Source organism: Sorghum bicolor, chromosome 3, assembly GCF_000003195.3.
Source record: "Sorghum bicolor cultivar BTx623 chromosome 3, Sorghum_bicolor_NCBIv3, whole genome shotgun sequence".
NCBI classification, from domain to species: Eukaryota; Viridiplantae; Streptophyta; class Magnoliopsida; order Poales; family Poaceae; genus Sorghum; species Sorghum bicolor.
This window is the reverse complement of record NC_012872.2, coordinates 10,755,921-10,773,723: the sequence shown is the minus strand read 5'-3', so window position 1 is coordinate 10,773,723 and position 17,803 is coordinate 10,755,921. Positions and strand designations below refer to the sequence as shown.

General features: G+C 41.8%; 2 protein-coding genes across 2 annotated transcripts; one reads left to right on the top strand and one right to left on the bottom strand.

The window, feature by feature from the left end:
* Positions 550 to 9,701, top strand: LOC8085812 (5'-3' exoribonuclease 3). The gene is made up of 23 exons (XM_002457556.2): positions 550 to 905; positions 1,569 to 1,671; positions 2,003 to 2,079; positions 2,195 to 2,386; positions 2,545 to 2,664; positions 2,755 to 2,817; positions 3,272 to 3,418; positions 3,507 to 3,671; positions 3,851 to 3,928; positions 4,049 to 4,135; positions 4,599 to 4,871; positions 4,966 to 5,061; positions 6,397 to 6,492; positions 6,706 to 6,776; positions 6,910 to 7,038; positions 7,125 to 7,201; positions 7,290 to 7,330; positions 7,410 to 7,484; positions 7,577 to 7,734; positions 7,993 to 8,097; positions 8,180 to 8,255; positions 8,346 to 8,428; positions 8,511 to 9,701. Exons 1-23 carry the CDS (start codon positions 702 to 704, stop codon positions 9,193 to 9,195), a joined length of 3,201 nt encoding a protein of 1,066 aa, XP_002457601.1. The 5' UTR covers positions 550 to 701; the 3' UTR covers positions 9,196 to 9,701.
* Positions 10,407 to 14,816, bottom strand: LOC8074490 (disease resistance protein RGA2). The gene has a single exon (XM_021455935.1). The coding sequence runs from the start codon at positions 14,396 to 14,398 to the stop codon at positions 10,550 to 10,552; it is 3,849 nt and encodes a 1,282-aa protein (XP_021311610.1). The 5' UTR covers positions 14,399 to 14,816; the 3' UTR covers positions 10,407 to 10,549.

Below are 17,803 nucleotides of genomic sequence, written 5' to 3'. Positions count from 1 at the left end.
ACCATGCCCGGCCTTGTTTCGTTACAATTTTTTTTTACGAAATAGACACTGTAACATTTTTCTTATATTTAATAAATATTATCTAATTATAGACTAACTATGTTTAAAAGATTCGTCTCGCAAATTATAGGTAAATTATATAATTAGTTATTTTTAATTTATATTTAGTACTTTATGCATATATCGTAAGATTTAATGTGACGAGAAATCTTAATTTTTTTTAAAGTTTCTTAGGAACTAAACAAAGCCCCTCTCTCTCTCCAGTGAGGCTGTGACAAACGCTCCATCAAATACCGCTGCCGCTGACGTCATCACAATTTAGACAAAGGCCTTGTATAGTTCCAAAATAAATTTTAAAAAAAATCAATTTTTCTGTCACATCAAAATTTACTAATGTATGGAGTATTAATATAAATAAAAATAATGATTAATTACACATTTTGTTTATAATTTGTGAGACTAATCCTTTGAATTTAATTAGTCTACAAATAAAATTGCTATAGTATCTATTTTGTAAAAAATTTAGAACTACGCGAGGCTAAATTCTTTGTCAGAAGTTGCTCGATTGAGCCCGGCCCGACAGTGACCGTCCCCTCTTCGTTAGGGTTTCGCTCCTCTTCTCCCCTCCGTCTCCCGCGTGCTCCTACTAGGGTTAGGGCTCCGGCGAGGCCTCGCTCGCGCCGGCGGCATCAGCAGCGGAGATGGGTGTCCCGGCGTTCTACCGGTGGCTGGCGGAGAAGTACCCGATGGTGGTGGTGGACGTGGTGGAGGAGGAGCCCGTAGAGATCGAGGGCGTCAAGGTGCCCGTCGACACCTCTAAGCCCAACCCCAACGGCCTCGAGTTCGACAACCTCTACCTCGATATGAACGGAATCATACACCCCTGCTTCCACCCGGAGGACAGGGTAAGTGCGACCTCCTTTTCCTTCCCCTTCTCCTCCTATTGGTTGGGTTGCTTTGGGCGTTGGAGAGCGGATGGTGGGGGTTATTTGGGTATACGGTTATCCGGCTAGTTGCGTTTGCGGTAATCAGGTAGGTTTGTGATTGGTCACTAGTTGAGAAGTTGGAGGGAATTGGTTATTTTAGCTTGTGCTCTGCCAGTAATCTGATTGCTGCTAGAGAAAGGAGCTTTTAAATTGGTTTCAGTCGTCTCAGAGACATTGAGACAACGTTGTAATTCATTCGATTTTTCAAAGTAATAATGTTTATCTGAATTGTACAGATTTATTCCATTTCTGTCTGCTAAACTGCAATGGAAGCAAATTGCCAACAAATAGTTTCCTTTTTGGAGCTATTTATGTTGATGATTTTGGATCGATTTCAGTTAGCAGACTGTATGGTGCTATGTCAATATCTGTAGTTTTAGTGAAAGGAACAGTGGCAGCTGCCTCAACATCAGCCACAAACCAGAGAGGAAGAAAGAAAAAGATACCGATACAATAAAAAAGCATCAATACGTTTTTATTGGAACTGTTTGCTTTATTTCTCTGTAAAAACATGTAACATTAACTTAATTGTCATTTGCTTTTGCTTGCTGATTTAAATGTTGACCATGGTTTTCTCTGTAGCCCTCCCCAACAACATTTGCTGAGGTTTTCCAGTGCATGTTTGATTATATCGACAGACTATTTGTCATGGTTCGCCCCCGGAAGCTTTTGTACATGGCCATTGGTACGTGGAATATGCCCATAGCAGAGGAAATTTTGCACTTCCACCTGTTTATTTTATTGCTGTGTGAACTAGCAGAGTTTCTGTAGTTTTATGATCATGTAGTTTTATGATTCTGTGTATTTTTATTTACTATGTACATGTGGATTATCTTGTCATAACTCTGTAAGTGTTTGTACCTTGTGGATGTTTGTTCTCATATGTAATAATTCATGTCTGCTCTTTTGGAATGAGCATGCTCTCTAAATTCAATGATCAATGTAGTTCTTATACCTGTGATCATATTTGATTTATTTCTGCTCATAATTTTAACTGTGGTACAATGGCTTTTCAGATGGTGTTGCTCCTCGTGCTAAGATGAACCAGCAGCGCTCTAGACGATTCAGAGCTGCAAAAGATGCAGCTGATGCGGTCAGTATTCTACCGAAATTATCTTCCTTTGGTCTGTGTATGATTGTGTGCTATCCTTTTGCTCTGTATGCAACCATTTTATTGCAATCACAGCTCAATATTCCTATGCCCACAGGCTGCAGAAGAAGAACGGCTACGTGAAGAGTTTGAGAGGGAAGGCAGAAAACTTCCTCCAAAGCAGCAATCACAGACATGTGATTCAAATGTTATTACTCCAGGGACTGAGTTTATGGCTGTTTTATCAGTTGCTTTGCAGTATTACATCCATCTGAGATTGAATTATGATCCTGGATGGAAACAAATTAAAGTAAGTATGAGTTGTTAATGATTTAAGTTTCTATTTTCTACTTCTACCAACGGTTTAGATTAGCCTCCTTCATTCCTTATTGAGAAAGGCTGCCACTAACCTCAGAAATCCTGAATGCAATAAAGCCATTTATATGTTCTAATTAAGGTCTTTTGAAGGTTATTTTATCTGATGCCAATGTTCCTGGTGAAGGGGAACATAAAATCATGTCATATATTCGCGGCCAACGGAATCTGTCTGGCTTTAACCCAAATACGCGCCATTGCCTGTATGGCCTGGTATGTTTGACAAACCTATATTTATTTAGTGTAGCTTATTTTATTTCTTCTAGCCCTGTAAATGCAGCATTGTGTATCCATAAATTGCAGGACGCAGATCTGATCATGCTAGCTTTGGCGACTCATGAAGTACACTTCTCAATACTGAGAGAGGTTAGCTCTCCTTGTGGACTATACTTTTAAATGCTTATACATGTTATTGCCCATGTTTAAGATTTTTTTTAGTTTGTTCTATGTTCTCCTGTCGCCTACTCCCTCAAGTTTCACAATTCTTGCCGTTTTGGACGAGGCTGAATTCAAACTTTTTGAACTTTGACTCGATAACTTCTACAATATTTAGTTTAAGACACTAAACCAACATGCATAGATTAATCTTAAAACATAAACTTTAATAAAATTGTATATCTGTTGATTTTTGTATATACTATAGTAGAAAATCATAGTCAAACTATGTTCTAAAAACTGTGTTGTCCAAAACAACTAGAATTATGGAACCAGAGGAAGTATGTTACTTTTTTTTTTCTAAAGAATATATATTAACAGCTGTCCCTGCATTGTTATTCCTTTTGTTTATGCTATGCTCAATGGCTGACTTTTTTTTTTGCAGGTAGTTTATACACCTGGACAGCAGGATAAATGCTTCTTGTGTGGTCAGGTGGGACATCTAGCAGCAAACTGTGAAGGAAAGGCGAAAAGAAAAGCTGGGGAGTTTGATGAGAAGGGTGATGCTATTGTTCCCAAGAAGCCTTACCAGGTTATTTGTCTGTTGTAACATGTGGTTTCATAAGACATCTTGATGAGTTCACTAAATACCTTTGTGTTTATTTTTTGTGCTTGTGCAGTTCTTGAATATATGGACCCTGCGGGAATACTTAGAATACGAGTTCAGAATGCCAAACCCACCTTTCAAAATTGATTTTGAACGCATTGTTGATGATTTTATCTTCATGTGCTTCTTTGTTGGCAACGATTTTCTTCCACATATGCCGACGCTAGAGATCCGTGAGGTTTGTTCCTGTTTGTGCCCCACTGTTTGACTGAGCATCCATCTTTGCACTAGCACCTTTAAGTTCCAATTGTTGCTACACTGGATCTCTTTTTATTGTTTAACTTTCTGTATGTAAGTTCCTCTAGATGCTTGCAGTTCACTCCTAAATTTGTCATACTGATGTCCTGGTTTTCTCAGGGAGCTATTAATTTGCTAATGGCAGTGTACAAGAAGGAATTTCCCTCAATGGGTGGATATTTAACTGATTCTTGCACGGTAATCAAAGTTCATTTCTGTTGGAGTTGGACAGTTGGTGCTGGACAGATTCAGAAATTATTATCTTTTCAATTAATCCACAATGGAATTAAATTATTAACTTGCTTCTTGCTGATGTAGCCTGATCTGAGCAGAGTTGAGCACTTCATTCAAGCAGTTGGTTCATATGAGGACAAAATATTTCAGAAAAGAGCCCGTTTGCATCAGGTACACAAAGATGATTATTGATTTGTTTCTCTTAGCAATCAACAAAGCCTTTTGTTTCCAAACAAGTTGGGTTGGCCTAGAGATGAAACAAACAAGACCTATTAGCAAAGCAGTTAGTCCCTTTTTGACTTTAACATTTCCTACATGTTCAAATTTCTAACTGTACTGGTACCATGTACTAGAACAAAAAAAAGGGTTTTTTCTTCTGTGTTGGAGAATTTGGATATATTAGTCATGGATTTTACTTGCAGAGGAGCATGTTTGTAGTGGTTAGCTGTGCATGTCCCTTTGCATGTATGACCTGGAACTCGTCTAAAGCATTTGTAAAAAGCAGTTTGAACTCCTGTGCAAAAAGTTTGCAGACCTTCTTTTTTCCGCTTTTGTTCTGGTCAACTGTCAAAAAAAATTGAATAAGAATTAGGCATTTTCGCTTACAATTTGCAATCATATTACCCTGTTGTAGCGTCAAGCGGAAAGAATAAAACGGGACAAAGCTCAAGCGAAGCGGGGTGATGATTTGGATCCCCATGTTAGGGATGACCTTATTGTACCTGTTCAACGTTTTCAAGGGTCTCGCCTAGCCTCTGGGGCTGTACCTGTGCCATATCAGCAGAATGGATCCCATAGAAACAATAAAGAAAGGAACAGTCGAGCTCCGAAAGTTGCACGAGTATCAACGTCAGGTTCCAGCATTTCCGCAGCCATAGTTGAAGCTGAAAATGACCTTGAAGCCCAAGTAATTCTTCCCATATGGCTTGAGAAGATCTCAAATATACTTTTAAACAAATACTTCTTGCATCTTCACCTGACATTCTTGATGACTTTGTTAGGAACGTGAAAACAAAGAAGAACTGAAGTCAATGCTTAAAGATGCACTTCGCGAGAAATCAGATATTTTTAATTCTGACAATCCAGATGAGGATAAGGTATGTCTTCTTAATCACTGTTTATTTGCGAACACTGAAGCTGGTTCAACTAGGTGTGCATTGTAGATTACTAAATATTGCTGAACACCATTGATTACTAGAAGCACTAGAGACCCTTGACTAACTGCCTGGTTACTTGATCTGTGTCTGAGCTTCCTATCACCAATTGCAAAATTGTCTGGCCAGACAGATCCAGAATTCTTGGCACCGTTTGGTTGAAGCCCTGGATACAGCCTTAGTGGATAGAAGAGACATGCAGTGTTCAGTTGATTAGTTGCCTAGGGTTGCACTCACCATTGTTTAGAAGTGTGGTGAGATTGCCACCAAATAAAACATCTCATTTGCAACACATTCATGGCGAATATCTGAGGCATTTTACAGTATGAGAAACAACCAAACCAAATATTTTATGGAAAAAGAACTCCAGTCCAGATATCGTTGGTTGAGTAAGCACTCAGTAATATATATTAGACCTGGACTTTTAATGTTATAACTGAACGTTTTGAGAATAATGGAACCATCAACTTACGTTTAATTCTGCAAGTACATAAACAATAGCAAAAACAGTTAGTAACAAACTCATTCGAGTTCTATTCAGAACCTTGCATTGTCGAAAACAAGTTAGGAGGAAAAGTAATGAAACAATAGAAAAAGATGATCCTGCCCTTGCTATGCCAGATCAAAGCAAGAAGCCCTCCTAGAAGCCCAAATTGCTGATTCGTATGGAGAAGTGAGGGAGTTACCTCTAACATGGCCCAGATTCCTGAATCGTGCGGATGATTAAGGGTATTGATGAAGAAGAAACCTCTAGCACGGCGTCTGTAGATGGTGGCAAATGGAGAGAAGCAAGATTCAGCTGGTGGAGAAGCCAATGGTCACCAGATCTGCAAACTCAAGAATCATTCATTCATTCTACTGTAGTTTCAAACTCCACTTACTGAGTCATGAAAATCATGAAAATGAATCATGAAAGTTTTCTCATCCAAGGAGAACCCTGTGCTAGTAGAGAGGGAGTCGATTAAGACAGGCGGATCTGGGGCAGTGCCTCCCACCCAGGTGCCCCATTTCCTCGGCCTGGAACCCAGGCAGCTTACACCGCTAGGTCTTCATACCAGGCACAAAAACTCAGGACTAGTCCAGGCAGGTCTTCTACCCAGGCAGTTTAGTCCAAGGTTGCAACAAAGCATGCCCTATGTGTGTTCTTTTTTATTAAAAAATGTAGCCTTGCATTTTGGACAACAATAACCTACTGTGAAACTTAAATGCATTAATTCATTAGTGATTTCACACCTTACGTGTTTAAAAAAATTAAACAGTAACATTTGTTATGTTCAGGTGAAACTCGGAGAACCAGGATGGAGGGAAAGGTACTATGAAGAGAAATTTGGGGCAAGAACACCCGAGCAGATAGAAGAAATACGCAGAGATGTTGTAAGTTTCTCACTAGTGGCATGAGGAAATATTTTTTGTTACAGTACTTCTGTGGCTTTTGGCGTAGGCAATTAGCTTGCGATTGGGGCTAATGGCCTTGCTGCTGCTGCTGCTGCTGTTCGTACTTGCTTTGAGAGAATAGCATGTTTGCTTCCTTTTAAAGAATGCTGCTATTGCGACCCGCTTCTAATCTTATTAGATGCTCTCTCTTAGGTTCTCAAATACACTGAAGGATTGTGTTGGGTAATGCACTACTATTATGAAGGGGTCTGCTCATGGCAATGGTAATTTAGCTTGTTCAAGTTAGCCAAATATATCAAATTATGCAGAGGTTCATTTGTCATTTGGTAGGCTTGGTTACTCTTTCTCACTGTACGTCCATTATCACATTCTCTAAAATCTCCTTGGTATATGTAGGTTCTACCCTTATCACTATGCTCCGTTTGCTTCGGATTTAAGTGGATTGGGCCAACTTAATATTAAATTTGAACTTGGGACGCCATTCAAACCTTTCGATCAACTTATGGGTGTTTTCCCAGCTGCAAGGTGAATATACTGCGATTGTTTTTTAGTAAGGCCTTCAATGGTGCAAAAGTAATTTTAACAGCTGTCACATTAATTTTTCATTTCAGTGCCCATGCGCTACCGCTACAGTATCGTCAATTGATGACCGATCCACATTCACCAATAATTGATTTTTATCCTATAGGTTTGCTGATTTTATTAATGTGATGTGCTCTATATTATCATATCTTTGATTAGCTGTTTTCTGGTTCATGATCCCATTCACTATGCAGATTTTGAAGTAGATATGAATGGGAAAAGATATTCTTGGCAAGTAAGTTGCCCTTCAAAGAGCACATTTGTATTTTTCACATCTACTTGTCTAACTAGTAACTGTAATTTATGTTTTTCAGGGGATTGCAAAACTACCGTTTATCGATGAAGCTCGCTTATTGGCTGAGATAAAAAAAGTTGAGCATACTTTGACGGTATGGTGATGAAACAATTTGTGATTCATTTACAAGGCACAATGAATAAGAATCTTCTAAGATTTCCTTTGTTTTTGTCGTCTTCTGTGTAGCCTGAAGAAGCAAGGAGAAACAGCATCATGTTTGATATGCTCTTTGTGAATGGCTCACATCCACTTTCGCCTTATATCTACTCTCTCAACAGCAAATTTGGACATCTGCCTGACAAAAAGAGAAATGAAATTAAAGAAAAGCTTGATCCTTCTGCTAGGTTAGCTAAGCTCAATCAGGACTGTTGTTGATTGACAACTGACAAGTAATACTATTTTGTTAAGTGTGTCTGTATTGATTTTTCTGTACTGACGCTTTCTTTTGTTGTGTGAACTGATGGGAAGGGGTTGGGGATAATGATTAAAAGAGTAGTGAACCAGTTTGCCTGCTAGTTAAATTGAGAGAATGTGGCTGATTTCTACATGTGCTAAGAGAAGTTTTTTCCAGATATCTTAACACCTGCTCTTATTTTGTATAGTGGAGGAATGAATGGCTACATAACACTTTGCAGCGGGGATCCATGCCCTCCTATCTTCAGGTCTCCTGTGGATGGGCTGGAGGATATTATGGACAATCAAGTGATGTAAGCTTAACCCCTTTGCTTGACACGTTTTGGTACTTGTTTAATCGCTATATAGAACAATAATGGATTTTGTATCAACCAGATGCTCAATCTACAAGCTTCCAGATCATCATAAGCACATAGCCCGTCCGCCAGTTGGTGTTATCATACCCAAGAAGGTTTGAAACTTGTATTTTAGTGTCTAGCTGTGTGGCATGAGCATCATGATATTAGCTGTTAATAAGGACTCTGTTCAATCTTCTCTGCAGACTGTTGAAGCTGGTGATCTGAAACCACCTCCAGTGCTGTGGCATGAAGATAGTGGCCGGCGGCCTCATGATAATAGCAACAGGTTTTTCATCACCTTTTTTGTTTTTTTATTTAATGTTTCTGTGGGCTAACTGAAAATCCTGATCTTGTAAAATGGTTCTTAGGCAAAACCCACCTGGTGCAATATCGGGCCGTCAACTTGGAGAGGCAGCACACCGACTTGTCATAAACAGCTTAAATGCTCAGGGTAGGGGGCAACATGGTGGCACATCAATGCCATATCAAACTATAATGAATGGCTTGCACCATCTGAATGTAATGCCCCCTGTCAGCAGTCAAGGCATGCCTCCACGAGTTGGGCAGTCTGCTGGACCTCCTGGATGGTATGTTCCTAGGGGTAGTGTATCAAATGGTCAACCACCGGCTTATGCATCATCAGGATCAGGTCATTATCAGTATGAAAGGTCAGGGCCTTCGCAATATGAACAAGGTAACCATGGAAGGCAACAATCTCACCCATATGCAAGAGACGGCCTCCATGATACACGAGGCAGGGCTCCACCTGCATATGGGTACCAGCAGAGCAACATGTATCCGCTGGGTCCTGGATTGTATGGGCAACCTCCGTCGGCATATCCTGGGGTCCATGGTGGAGGCTACCAACCCCCTCCATATGGCGGAGGCCAGCAGTGGCAGCAACAACCATATAGTTCGTATGCTGGGCGAGGGCCCTACGGAGGCAGGCCACCACCCACAAGGGCTGATTCAAGGTCCCAGCAACCACAGAACCGTTATGGTGCTTTAGACAGAAGTTCAAACCGGAGACCTCCATCTGGATACAACAGATAGTAGATTGTGACCTAGTTTATGTCATAGCTCATAGTCTGTTGTTAGTAGAGCTAGGAGAAACTCAGCTAAAGCATAGGCAGAATAGTCTGCAAAGTCTGGTGACCTTCAAGCAGCTAAGGTGGTGGCATCAAAGATGGGAGGCAAAATTTGTATGCTACTGCAGACTATCAGGTACTGGTGGTTGGTCGCCATTGAAGCAGCTAGGTTGTGATATCAGAAGTTTTTTTTGAAGCAAGACTTGTATACTGGTGGCTGGTCGCCATTGTTTCATTTGTGGTTGCCATTTATTTAGAAGATGTTGTATAAGCGCCCTGGGGCTTAAATAGGTTCCAATGAAGAATATTTCTGAAGGACGTTTACTCTGAGACTTGACAAGTTTTGGGGGGGCATTTTGATATCAGATAAGTGTATGTAGGAGTGCCTATTTTCAGTTTTGTTGATGAGTGTATTCCAAGTCATGTATGAACTCATTAGATGTCATTAATGAAAGTGGGACTTCTCTATTATTCTTGTGGTATGGTTGCCAGGTGAGGAAGGAAACGTTATGCTCTGTAGTTGTTAAGACTCTGAAATCTAACAGTTGAAGGAGTACAGAAGCTACGCGCGGAGTGTTTGGTGGATGCTCCAACAATTGCATTGCATGACGTTCTGAAGTCAACACGTATTTCGTCGCGCACTCACAAATTTGTGCGAGACATATCCAAGGTCGATGAGTCCAAGTCGGTTGGGCGGGCTGGGGACAAGGAGAAGCTCATGGGGCTGGTCCTCGGCGACGAGGACGTGTCCGTGATCCCTATCGTCGGCTTTGGCGGACTCTTCCGGCAAGACAACGCTCGCGCAGTTGGTGAATTGATAGTGATACGGGAAGTGGAAGCATGGGGATTGTCATTAGAGATGCCACCGGCGAATGTGTTGCGGTGCCGTGCTGCCATCTGCCCCATGTCACTGATGCAGCGATGGCGGAGGCATATGCCCTAAGAGATGGACTGAAGCTAGCTCAACAAATTGGTAGCAATCGCTTTATTGTTTTGTATGATGTTGGTCGAAACAATGAAGGAGGGATTTTTGGCAACTTCGGCTGCACCAATTCTCGACGATTGTTATAATATGTGGAGAGACTTTGTGGATGTTTCAATTGAACATTGTCATAGGGACGCAAATCGGGTCACTCATAAGATAGCTAGGAGATGCTTTACTAGTAAACAACCATGTATGTGGGACGATGAACCCCCTAGTTTTCTTCTTTAGTATTTAATGAATGATGTAACTATTCTGATGAATCAATAAATCTGCCGGTGGGCATTCCTTAAAAAAAACAAAAACAAAAAAACAAACAAAGTTGCCAAACAGAGCCTTATGAGACAATGATACTTGGAACATGGCATATCTTGAACCAATCTCTGCCTGTAGCTTTTGTGCACCTCTCGTTCAGATCAGTGCTGCACCCAGTGACGGTTAGCTGCTCCAGTGCAGTCAAGCCTTGCAAACCTTTGGGCAGTGAAACCAGCTTGGGACAGCAGCGTATCTCCAGAGATTCAAGCGTCGCAAGTTCACCGAGCCATTCCGGAAGGGCTTTCAGTTCCCTGCAATTTAGAATCTTCAGTCTCCGCAGGTTAGTGAGGGACCGGATGGCCTCGGGCAGAACATGCAGCCTCTCACAGTATTCGATCACTAGGTCCTCGAGCTTTGGTCTGTGCCGCAACAATCTCCACTCGTTAGAAGAAACATGGCAGTTTTTAATCCATAATCTCCTCAGAAGCGATGATGGTGGTACGGCGATTCTACCAACTGATAACATCGAGCTGCTGCCGGACACCGACAAATCTGCTATGGCATCAGGCAGGCACGGCTGTGGTGTCAACATTGGGCATTCAGTTACAGTGACAGTTTTAAGAACAGGAAACTTGAATAGGTCTGGTTCTTTGTCCTTGTGATCGGTTACCGGTGATGTTAGCCAAATCTCCAGGTTGGGCATGTCTTCAAAGTGGAGTTCCTTCAACGATCGGTATAGAGTACCTTTGTTTATTTTTACAGGCATTTCAGAGTCCATGCTATAAACACCGGTAATGTGGCGGAGCTGAAGAGACTGTAGATGCGGAAAATGGCCAAGGTGCGGAAGGCAACTACAATGATGGATGTTGCTGAAACTGAGGGAAACAAGATTCGGAAGCAACAGTTCCATGCTGTTCATCATCCAACTGGAAAATTTAGTGCCCAGATAACCGTCTATCTCAAAAACTTCGAGGTTTTCAGGTGGCATGAGGACTTCAAGAAATGTTTCAGCACTTATCAGTTCTTCAATGGAACAAGACCTGGTCCATGACAAGGTTAAGCTGCTTAACTTTTTCTTCTTCCTTAAGTTCGCTCTCATGGCATCAGTTGACGGAACCTTCATGGGTGACTGGCATTCAATCCTCAGCTGACCAGTTAAAACATTAAGGTGCTCTAGCTCAGCAATATTGCTATTTTTGTCACCTACTGTAAGTAGGGACAATGTTTCAAGTTTTGTCCATTGCCCAAATCCATGAGGCAGTCTCTCCAAAGCTGAGCATTGGTCATTTCTCAGGTGCTTTAGATTGCTGATGCTTATTATGCCATCAGGTAGCTTTGTCAGCTGTTCACATCCAACAAGGTTCAAACTTTCCAACATCACAAGGTTGGATATAGAGTCAGGCAACCTGGAAAGACTCCAGCACTGGAACAAGATCAGGATCTTCAAATTATGAAGACTGCCGATTGATTCAGGCAATTCCTCCAGACCAATATTCCAGGAGAGATCCAACGTCTGCAAGTTTGGTAGATGGCCGGTTGATATAGGAAGTGATAAACTGCTTGAATGATGCAACAAAATAAGAAACTGAAGCTCTTTAAGGCCACCAATAGATACTGGTATTTCTGATAGACTACTGCAATGAGACATATTCAAAGTATGCAAACGGGTTATCCGGCGTATTGAATCTGGGACTGACTTGAGATCATTGCATTGTGATAAATTCAGGTGGTACAAATTTGACAGGTTACCGATATTTCTAGGCAATTCTCGGAGAATACCACACTGTGAAAGGTTAAAAAATTGCAAATTTTGGAGGCTGCATATATCATCAGGGAGATTATGGAGTTTACCACAACCTTTTAAATTCAAGGTCCGCAAGTTTTGGAGTTTACCAATGGAGTTTGGCAATGTCTCAAGAAACTTGCAAAATGACATGTTCAGATTTCCCAGGTTTTGGAGATTCCCAATCGAATCTGGTAAGTTTTGGAGGCTACAGGCTGAAAGATTCAAGGTCTCTAAATTTTGCAGGTTGCATATGGACATGGGAAGAATACAGAGATTGCTGCAATTGGATAGGTACAGAGTATGCAAATTGTGGAGGCTGCTGATCGAATTGGGTAGAGTTTCGATTGGGGATGAAGAAACATCCAAGTACCTTAGGTGTTTCAGTTTGCCAACCATTTGGGGAAGCTCCGTAATAGGGCTGCCTCCCAAATCCAGTACGCGCAAACACCTGGACTGAAGAACCAGCTTGATGTCAAGGTTATATCCCCATGAATGGAAGGCACGAACTCTGTGAAACATGCTCTGAATAACTTCAGGCGCTCCCATGTCATCAGCCAGCGATACGTAACAGCATCCTTCAGTGTGACCATTAACCTGGTTAGAAGTGATTGTCTGAACTTCATCCCTTGCAACAGATTGTGCAAGGTCATGCACCAATTCATGAATCATATACTTGACATTGCCGTCTTCTTCTAATTCCTTCTTTGATAAATCATGCTCCTCCACTTCCTGAAGGAATGACATCCACAGCAAGTGCTCAAAGCAGTCATCTGCTCTATCGAAAAGTGATTCGCTGCGATACTTTGTAGGTTCAATGAAACCAAGAGCAACCCATTGCTGAAGAAGCTTATCCCTGTCAATTTCATGGCTCCTAGGAAACACCGAACAATAAGCGAAGCACTGCTTCACACTAGGTGCCATCTGGTCGTAGCTAAGTTTCAGAGATGGCAATATCGTCTCTTCCTTCTCCATCTGCCATATCTCACTGTCCTTGACAGCCACCCATGAGTGTTCATTTTTGTTGAACCTCAACATGCTCCCAAGAGCCTTCGCTGCTAACGGCACGCCGCCACATTTGTGAACAATTTCTTTGCCTACCTTGACCAGCTTGGGGTGCAGATTCTCCTCCCCTTCCTCGAATGCCTTGTACCTGAATACCTCCCAGCAGTCGTCGTCCGAGAGACCCTCTAGCACGAACGGCGCCACCGTGCGAACCATCATGGCAACTTTCCGGCTCCGTGTAGTCACTATGATCTTGCTGCCGCGCTTGCCGTCCTTGAGGAGTAGCCGCAGCCTCTCCCACTCCTCCTGATTCTCGCTCCACACGTCGTCGAGAACGAGCAGATACTTCATCCCCGTGAACGTCCGCGACAGGAAGCTCGAGACGGCGTCGAGGTTGTCAAGGTCGCACTTCTCCTTGGTCGCGCTCACGATCGGCTGGACCAGCGTCCGGAGGCTGGAGTCGCCGGACATGGAGACCCAGATCCGGGGGTCGAACACCTCATCGTTGGCGCGACGGTCGTTGAACACCAACTGCGCGAGCGTCGTCTTGCCGAGTCCGCCAAAGCCGACGATGGGGATCACGGACACGTCCTCGTCGCTGGCGGCATCGAGGACCAGCCGCATGAGCTTCTCCCTGTCCCCGGCCCGCCCAACCGTCTTGGACTCGTCGACCTTGGAGATCGTCTCGCGCCGGGGAGGAGCGGATGGGTGTCCTGGCGGCTGGATGCCGGGGTTCAGGCGCAGTCTGTCTCTTCCAGCGGCGATGGATTCCAGCCTGCGCCTCAATGACTTCAGCCTGCGGGCCATGGCGAACGAGCGGAGGGAGCAGGGGTTGGTGACGGGGCCGCACCCGCACGCAGTGCTCTCCCGCCGCTCGGAGACGCAGAGATCTGTGCGGCACTCATCGAGGAGGTCATCGATGTCGTGGGCGACGTCCCTGAGCCTGCGCAGCCAGTCGCGGACGCCTCCATCACCGCGCGCCTCGGCGTCAGAGAGGACTTCCCGGACGGTGGTGAAGTCGCGCTCCATGGCCCTCAGGTCCGCCCTGAAGCTCCTCAGGAGCGCGAGCTCGGCCCAAATCGAGGAGCCGATCTTAGCCAGCACCCCATGGACGATGCTCGAGGCAAGAACTCCTTCCGCCATGGACCCCTTCCCAGCTCCCCTTCACTCCGTGTTGCTCAAATGCTCAGCTGCTCCACTCGACCATGTTTGGTCAAACTTCATTAACAAATGATAGTGACATCGACTTCTCGTGGACTGCCCTGTCCCCATGGATTTTTCTTCCCCACTTCCGCACCCGCTGACCCGCCGCGAGACGCGTACGCGCCAAGCAGGTATCCAAGCACGCATGGTCATTTGTGGGCAATGGAACTGGGCGTCGGCTAGCTGGGGTCCACCCGTCAGCGTCTTGCATTGGAAATGCTAGCATATATACTCTGTCCGGTCCTAATGTTGTACGTATAGCATGACTCTGTACCCGAATTTGCTGACCATTTAGGATATAATTGTATTTACTATTGAATAATTAATTAGAGACTAGTTTTTCATCTTTACGGATGTATTTCTTTTAAGAAGCAAGTAAAAGCTCGAATAGGCTGGGAGTTGAATGGGAGCTGAATGGGCGGTTTGCTCAGAGGCAAACACGTCAATAATACATCATGAGAAGGTAGCCTTGAACGTCAATCAATTCGGATACGGAGGGAGTATAACTAAACTTACCAATTGATAATTTTCGTAATGTGCACTTCCACTGATTTATGTAATCTCTTTGATAGAATTGATCCTTGAATTGTGATGTCCATATAGAAGTATATTGCCCAACTGGGATAATACGTCTCGCGCCAATAGAACATGTGGATGGCATCTCTATGAATTACCGGAGTTGATTTTATTAAACCGAGTTGATCAAGAGGATGACACTTGATTTTAGATTAACTTAGGCCTTGTTTGGTTTTTTTTTGTTTTTTTATCACCCAACACATCGAATGTTTACACATGTATGAAATACTAAATATATACTATTTGCAAAACTAAAACAACAGCCAGAGGATAATTTGTGAGACAAATTTTTTAAATCTAATTAGTCCATAATTAAATACTAATTATTAAATAAAATGAAAACACTATAATGTCAATTAAATTTTATCACCCTAAACCAAACTTAGCGTAAATGAGAAGATAAGGCAGACAGTGGATGTACGAAAACGATAAGAAAGGGTGGGTGGGGCCAGGGTGAAGCGTCTGACAAAATTGATCCTTCGGAGGACCGGGTCGGAGAAATACTGTTTTTCATGGTTCTTATTGTTTGCTTGTATTAAGGCTTTGTTTAGTTGAGGAGATGAAATATTTTTGGGTACTGTTACCATTTTTGTTTTTATTTGACGACTATCCTTCCAACCTAAATTATAAGTCATTCTAAGAATCTTAGAGAGTCAAAGCATCTTAAGTTTGACCAAATTTAATTGATAGGATAATAATATTTATGATACCAACTAAGTATCGTTAGGTTCTTCATTAATTATATTTTCATAGTATGTCTATTTGATGTCATAAATCTTTGTGATTTTTTCTATAATTTTGGTTAAACTTAAGATGCTTTGACTCTCTAAGGTTTTTGGACTGACTTATATTTTGGGATAGAGGGAGTATTATCCAACCATGGACTAACTAGGCTCCAAAGATTCGTCTCGCAAATTACAGATAACTATGTAATTAATTATTTTTTATCTATATTTAATGTTCCATGTATGCACCGCAAGATTTAATATGACAGAGAATCTTGAAAAGTTCTTGAGTTTTGAGGTGCACTAAACCAGGCTTAGTTTATCCCACCTAGGTCCTAGTGTAGGCTAGCCTAATTTAACGTAGCCTTAGAGCACTCCCAATGCAGAAACCATTGTGGTTTCTATAGATATTAATTGCAGTGCCACCTAAGCATTTTGCTGATGTGGCAAGAGAGTTATTGAAGAGAGAGAGCAAAAATCATAGAAACTGGGTCTAAGTTATGTCTACACAAAATCCAAGACATGAATTGATATGATTGGCTAAGAATGGAGGGAATGAATATGATTAGATAAAAAAAATATTCTATAGAAACTATCCATTTGGACCATAGTTTCTATATATCTATAAAAATTAATAAGTATAGAAACTACATGTAGTTTCTAGCATTGGGAGTGTCCTAATGCAACACAACAATCATCCTTCACTAGGCTAGCCTAATCTAGTGTAGCCTAATGCAACACAACACATGCAAACTTGCAAATTATCTACATCTAACTAGAGTTGTACAATAATGTTCATAGCCCTCCTCTCCCATCTTCTTTTAAAGGGGTGTTTGGTTTGGACAACTAAACTTTAGTTCCTCCTAAATGGTTTAGTCCCATTTAGTTACTTTTCAAAAAATTGGTAGAGAGGACTAAAGCTCATTTAATCTGATTTAGTTATAGTTTTTAGGTAAAAGCTGACTAAATGAGACTATAAATAAGACTAGAAACTCCGATTGATCCAAACACACTAACACTTGCTCACAATCGAGCAACAGGAAAACAACACAAGGCAACAGCTCATTACAGGGCCCGATTGCATTCTGGGCCGGCAACCCACACACTGGGCCTTCACTCACGGGTGTTCCCTTCGTGGCCCCTGGCCCATGGCCCTCTAGTGTTGATGTAGCTGAAGGTGTGGTGCCGCACACTGGGCCTTCTCTCACAGTTAACTGCCGAAAGATTTGTGTGCTTGATTGCACCTGAGGAGCCAACGATCACTAGGTGCAGCCCCTGGTCCGAACGAGAGGTGCACAAAAGATACAGGCAGGGAATTGGTTCAAGATCTGCCATGTTCCAAGCATCACTGCCTCATAAAGGTAATAATAACTACTGCCTGTTCCTGAAAAGAATATAATACTAGATGTAAATTTTGTTAAAGTATCTAAAATCTTATCTTATTATAATTACTAATTAGAGGTTTCGATGAAGGCTCCCCATTAATTCTCCCCAAACACACTAGGAAAAATATAAAAAATTTCATAATAATTATAAATATTTTTCTTTAATTTGGTAGACTCTAATCATTATCTCTAATAATAACTATTATGTTTAATAAAAAGATGCGACCCATCTCCAACATTAAGAAAAATACATAAGGAACTTTCTAATTTTGTATCTAAATTGTCCACCTCTACCATTATGAAAGATAATTCGAATAACCCCTAAATTTGTACATAAATTATCCACCTTTGTTGTTATGAAAGATGATTCAAAATAAACCCATAAATTTGCATCTATTATGAAAGGTAATTCAAAATAATCCCCAATCTATTATGAAAGATAATTAAAAATATCTGAAGTTGCACTCCCTCCGTATTATTTACATTGTGTATTAGCTTTGTCCTAAGGCATTGCAAACATTTGTATCTTTGACCATTTATTTTGAAAAACTTATATAGTTTTGTGACATAATAGTTATGTTTTTAGGTTCACTATGAAAAATATTTTCATAATATATAAGTCATATGTTGTAAAACTATAAGGATTTCATGAAATGAAT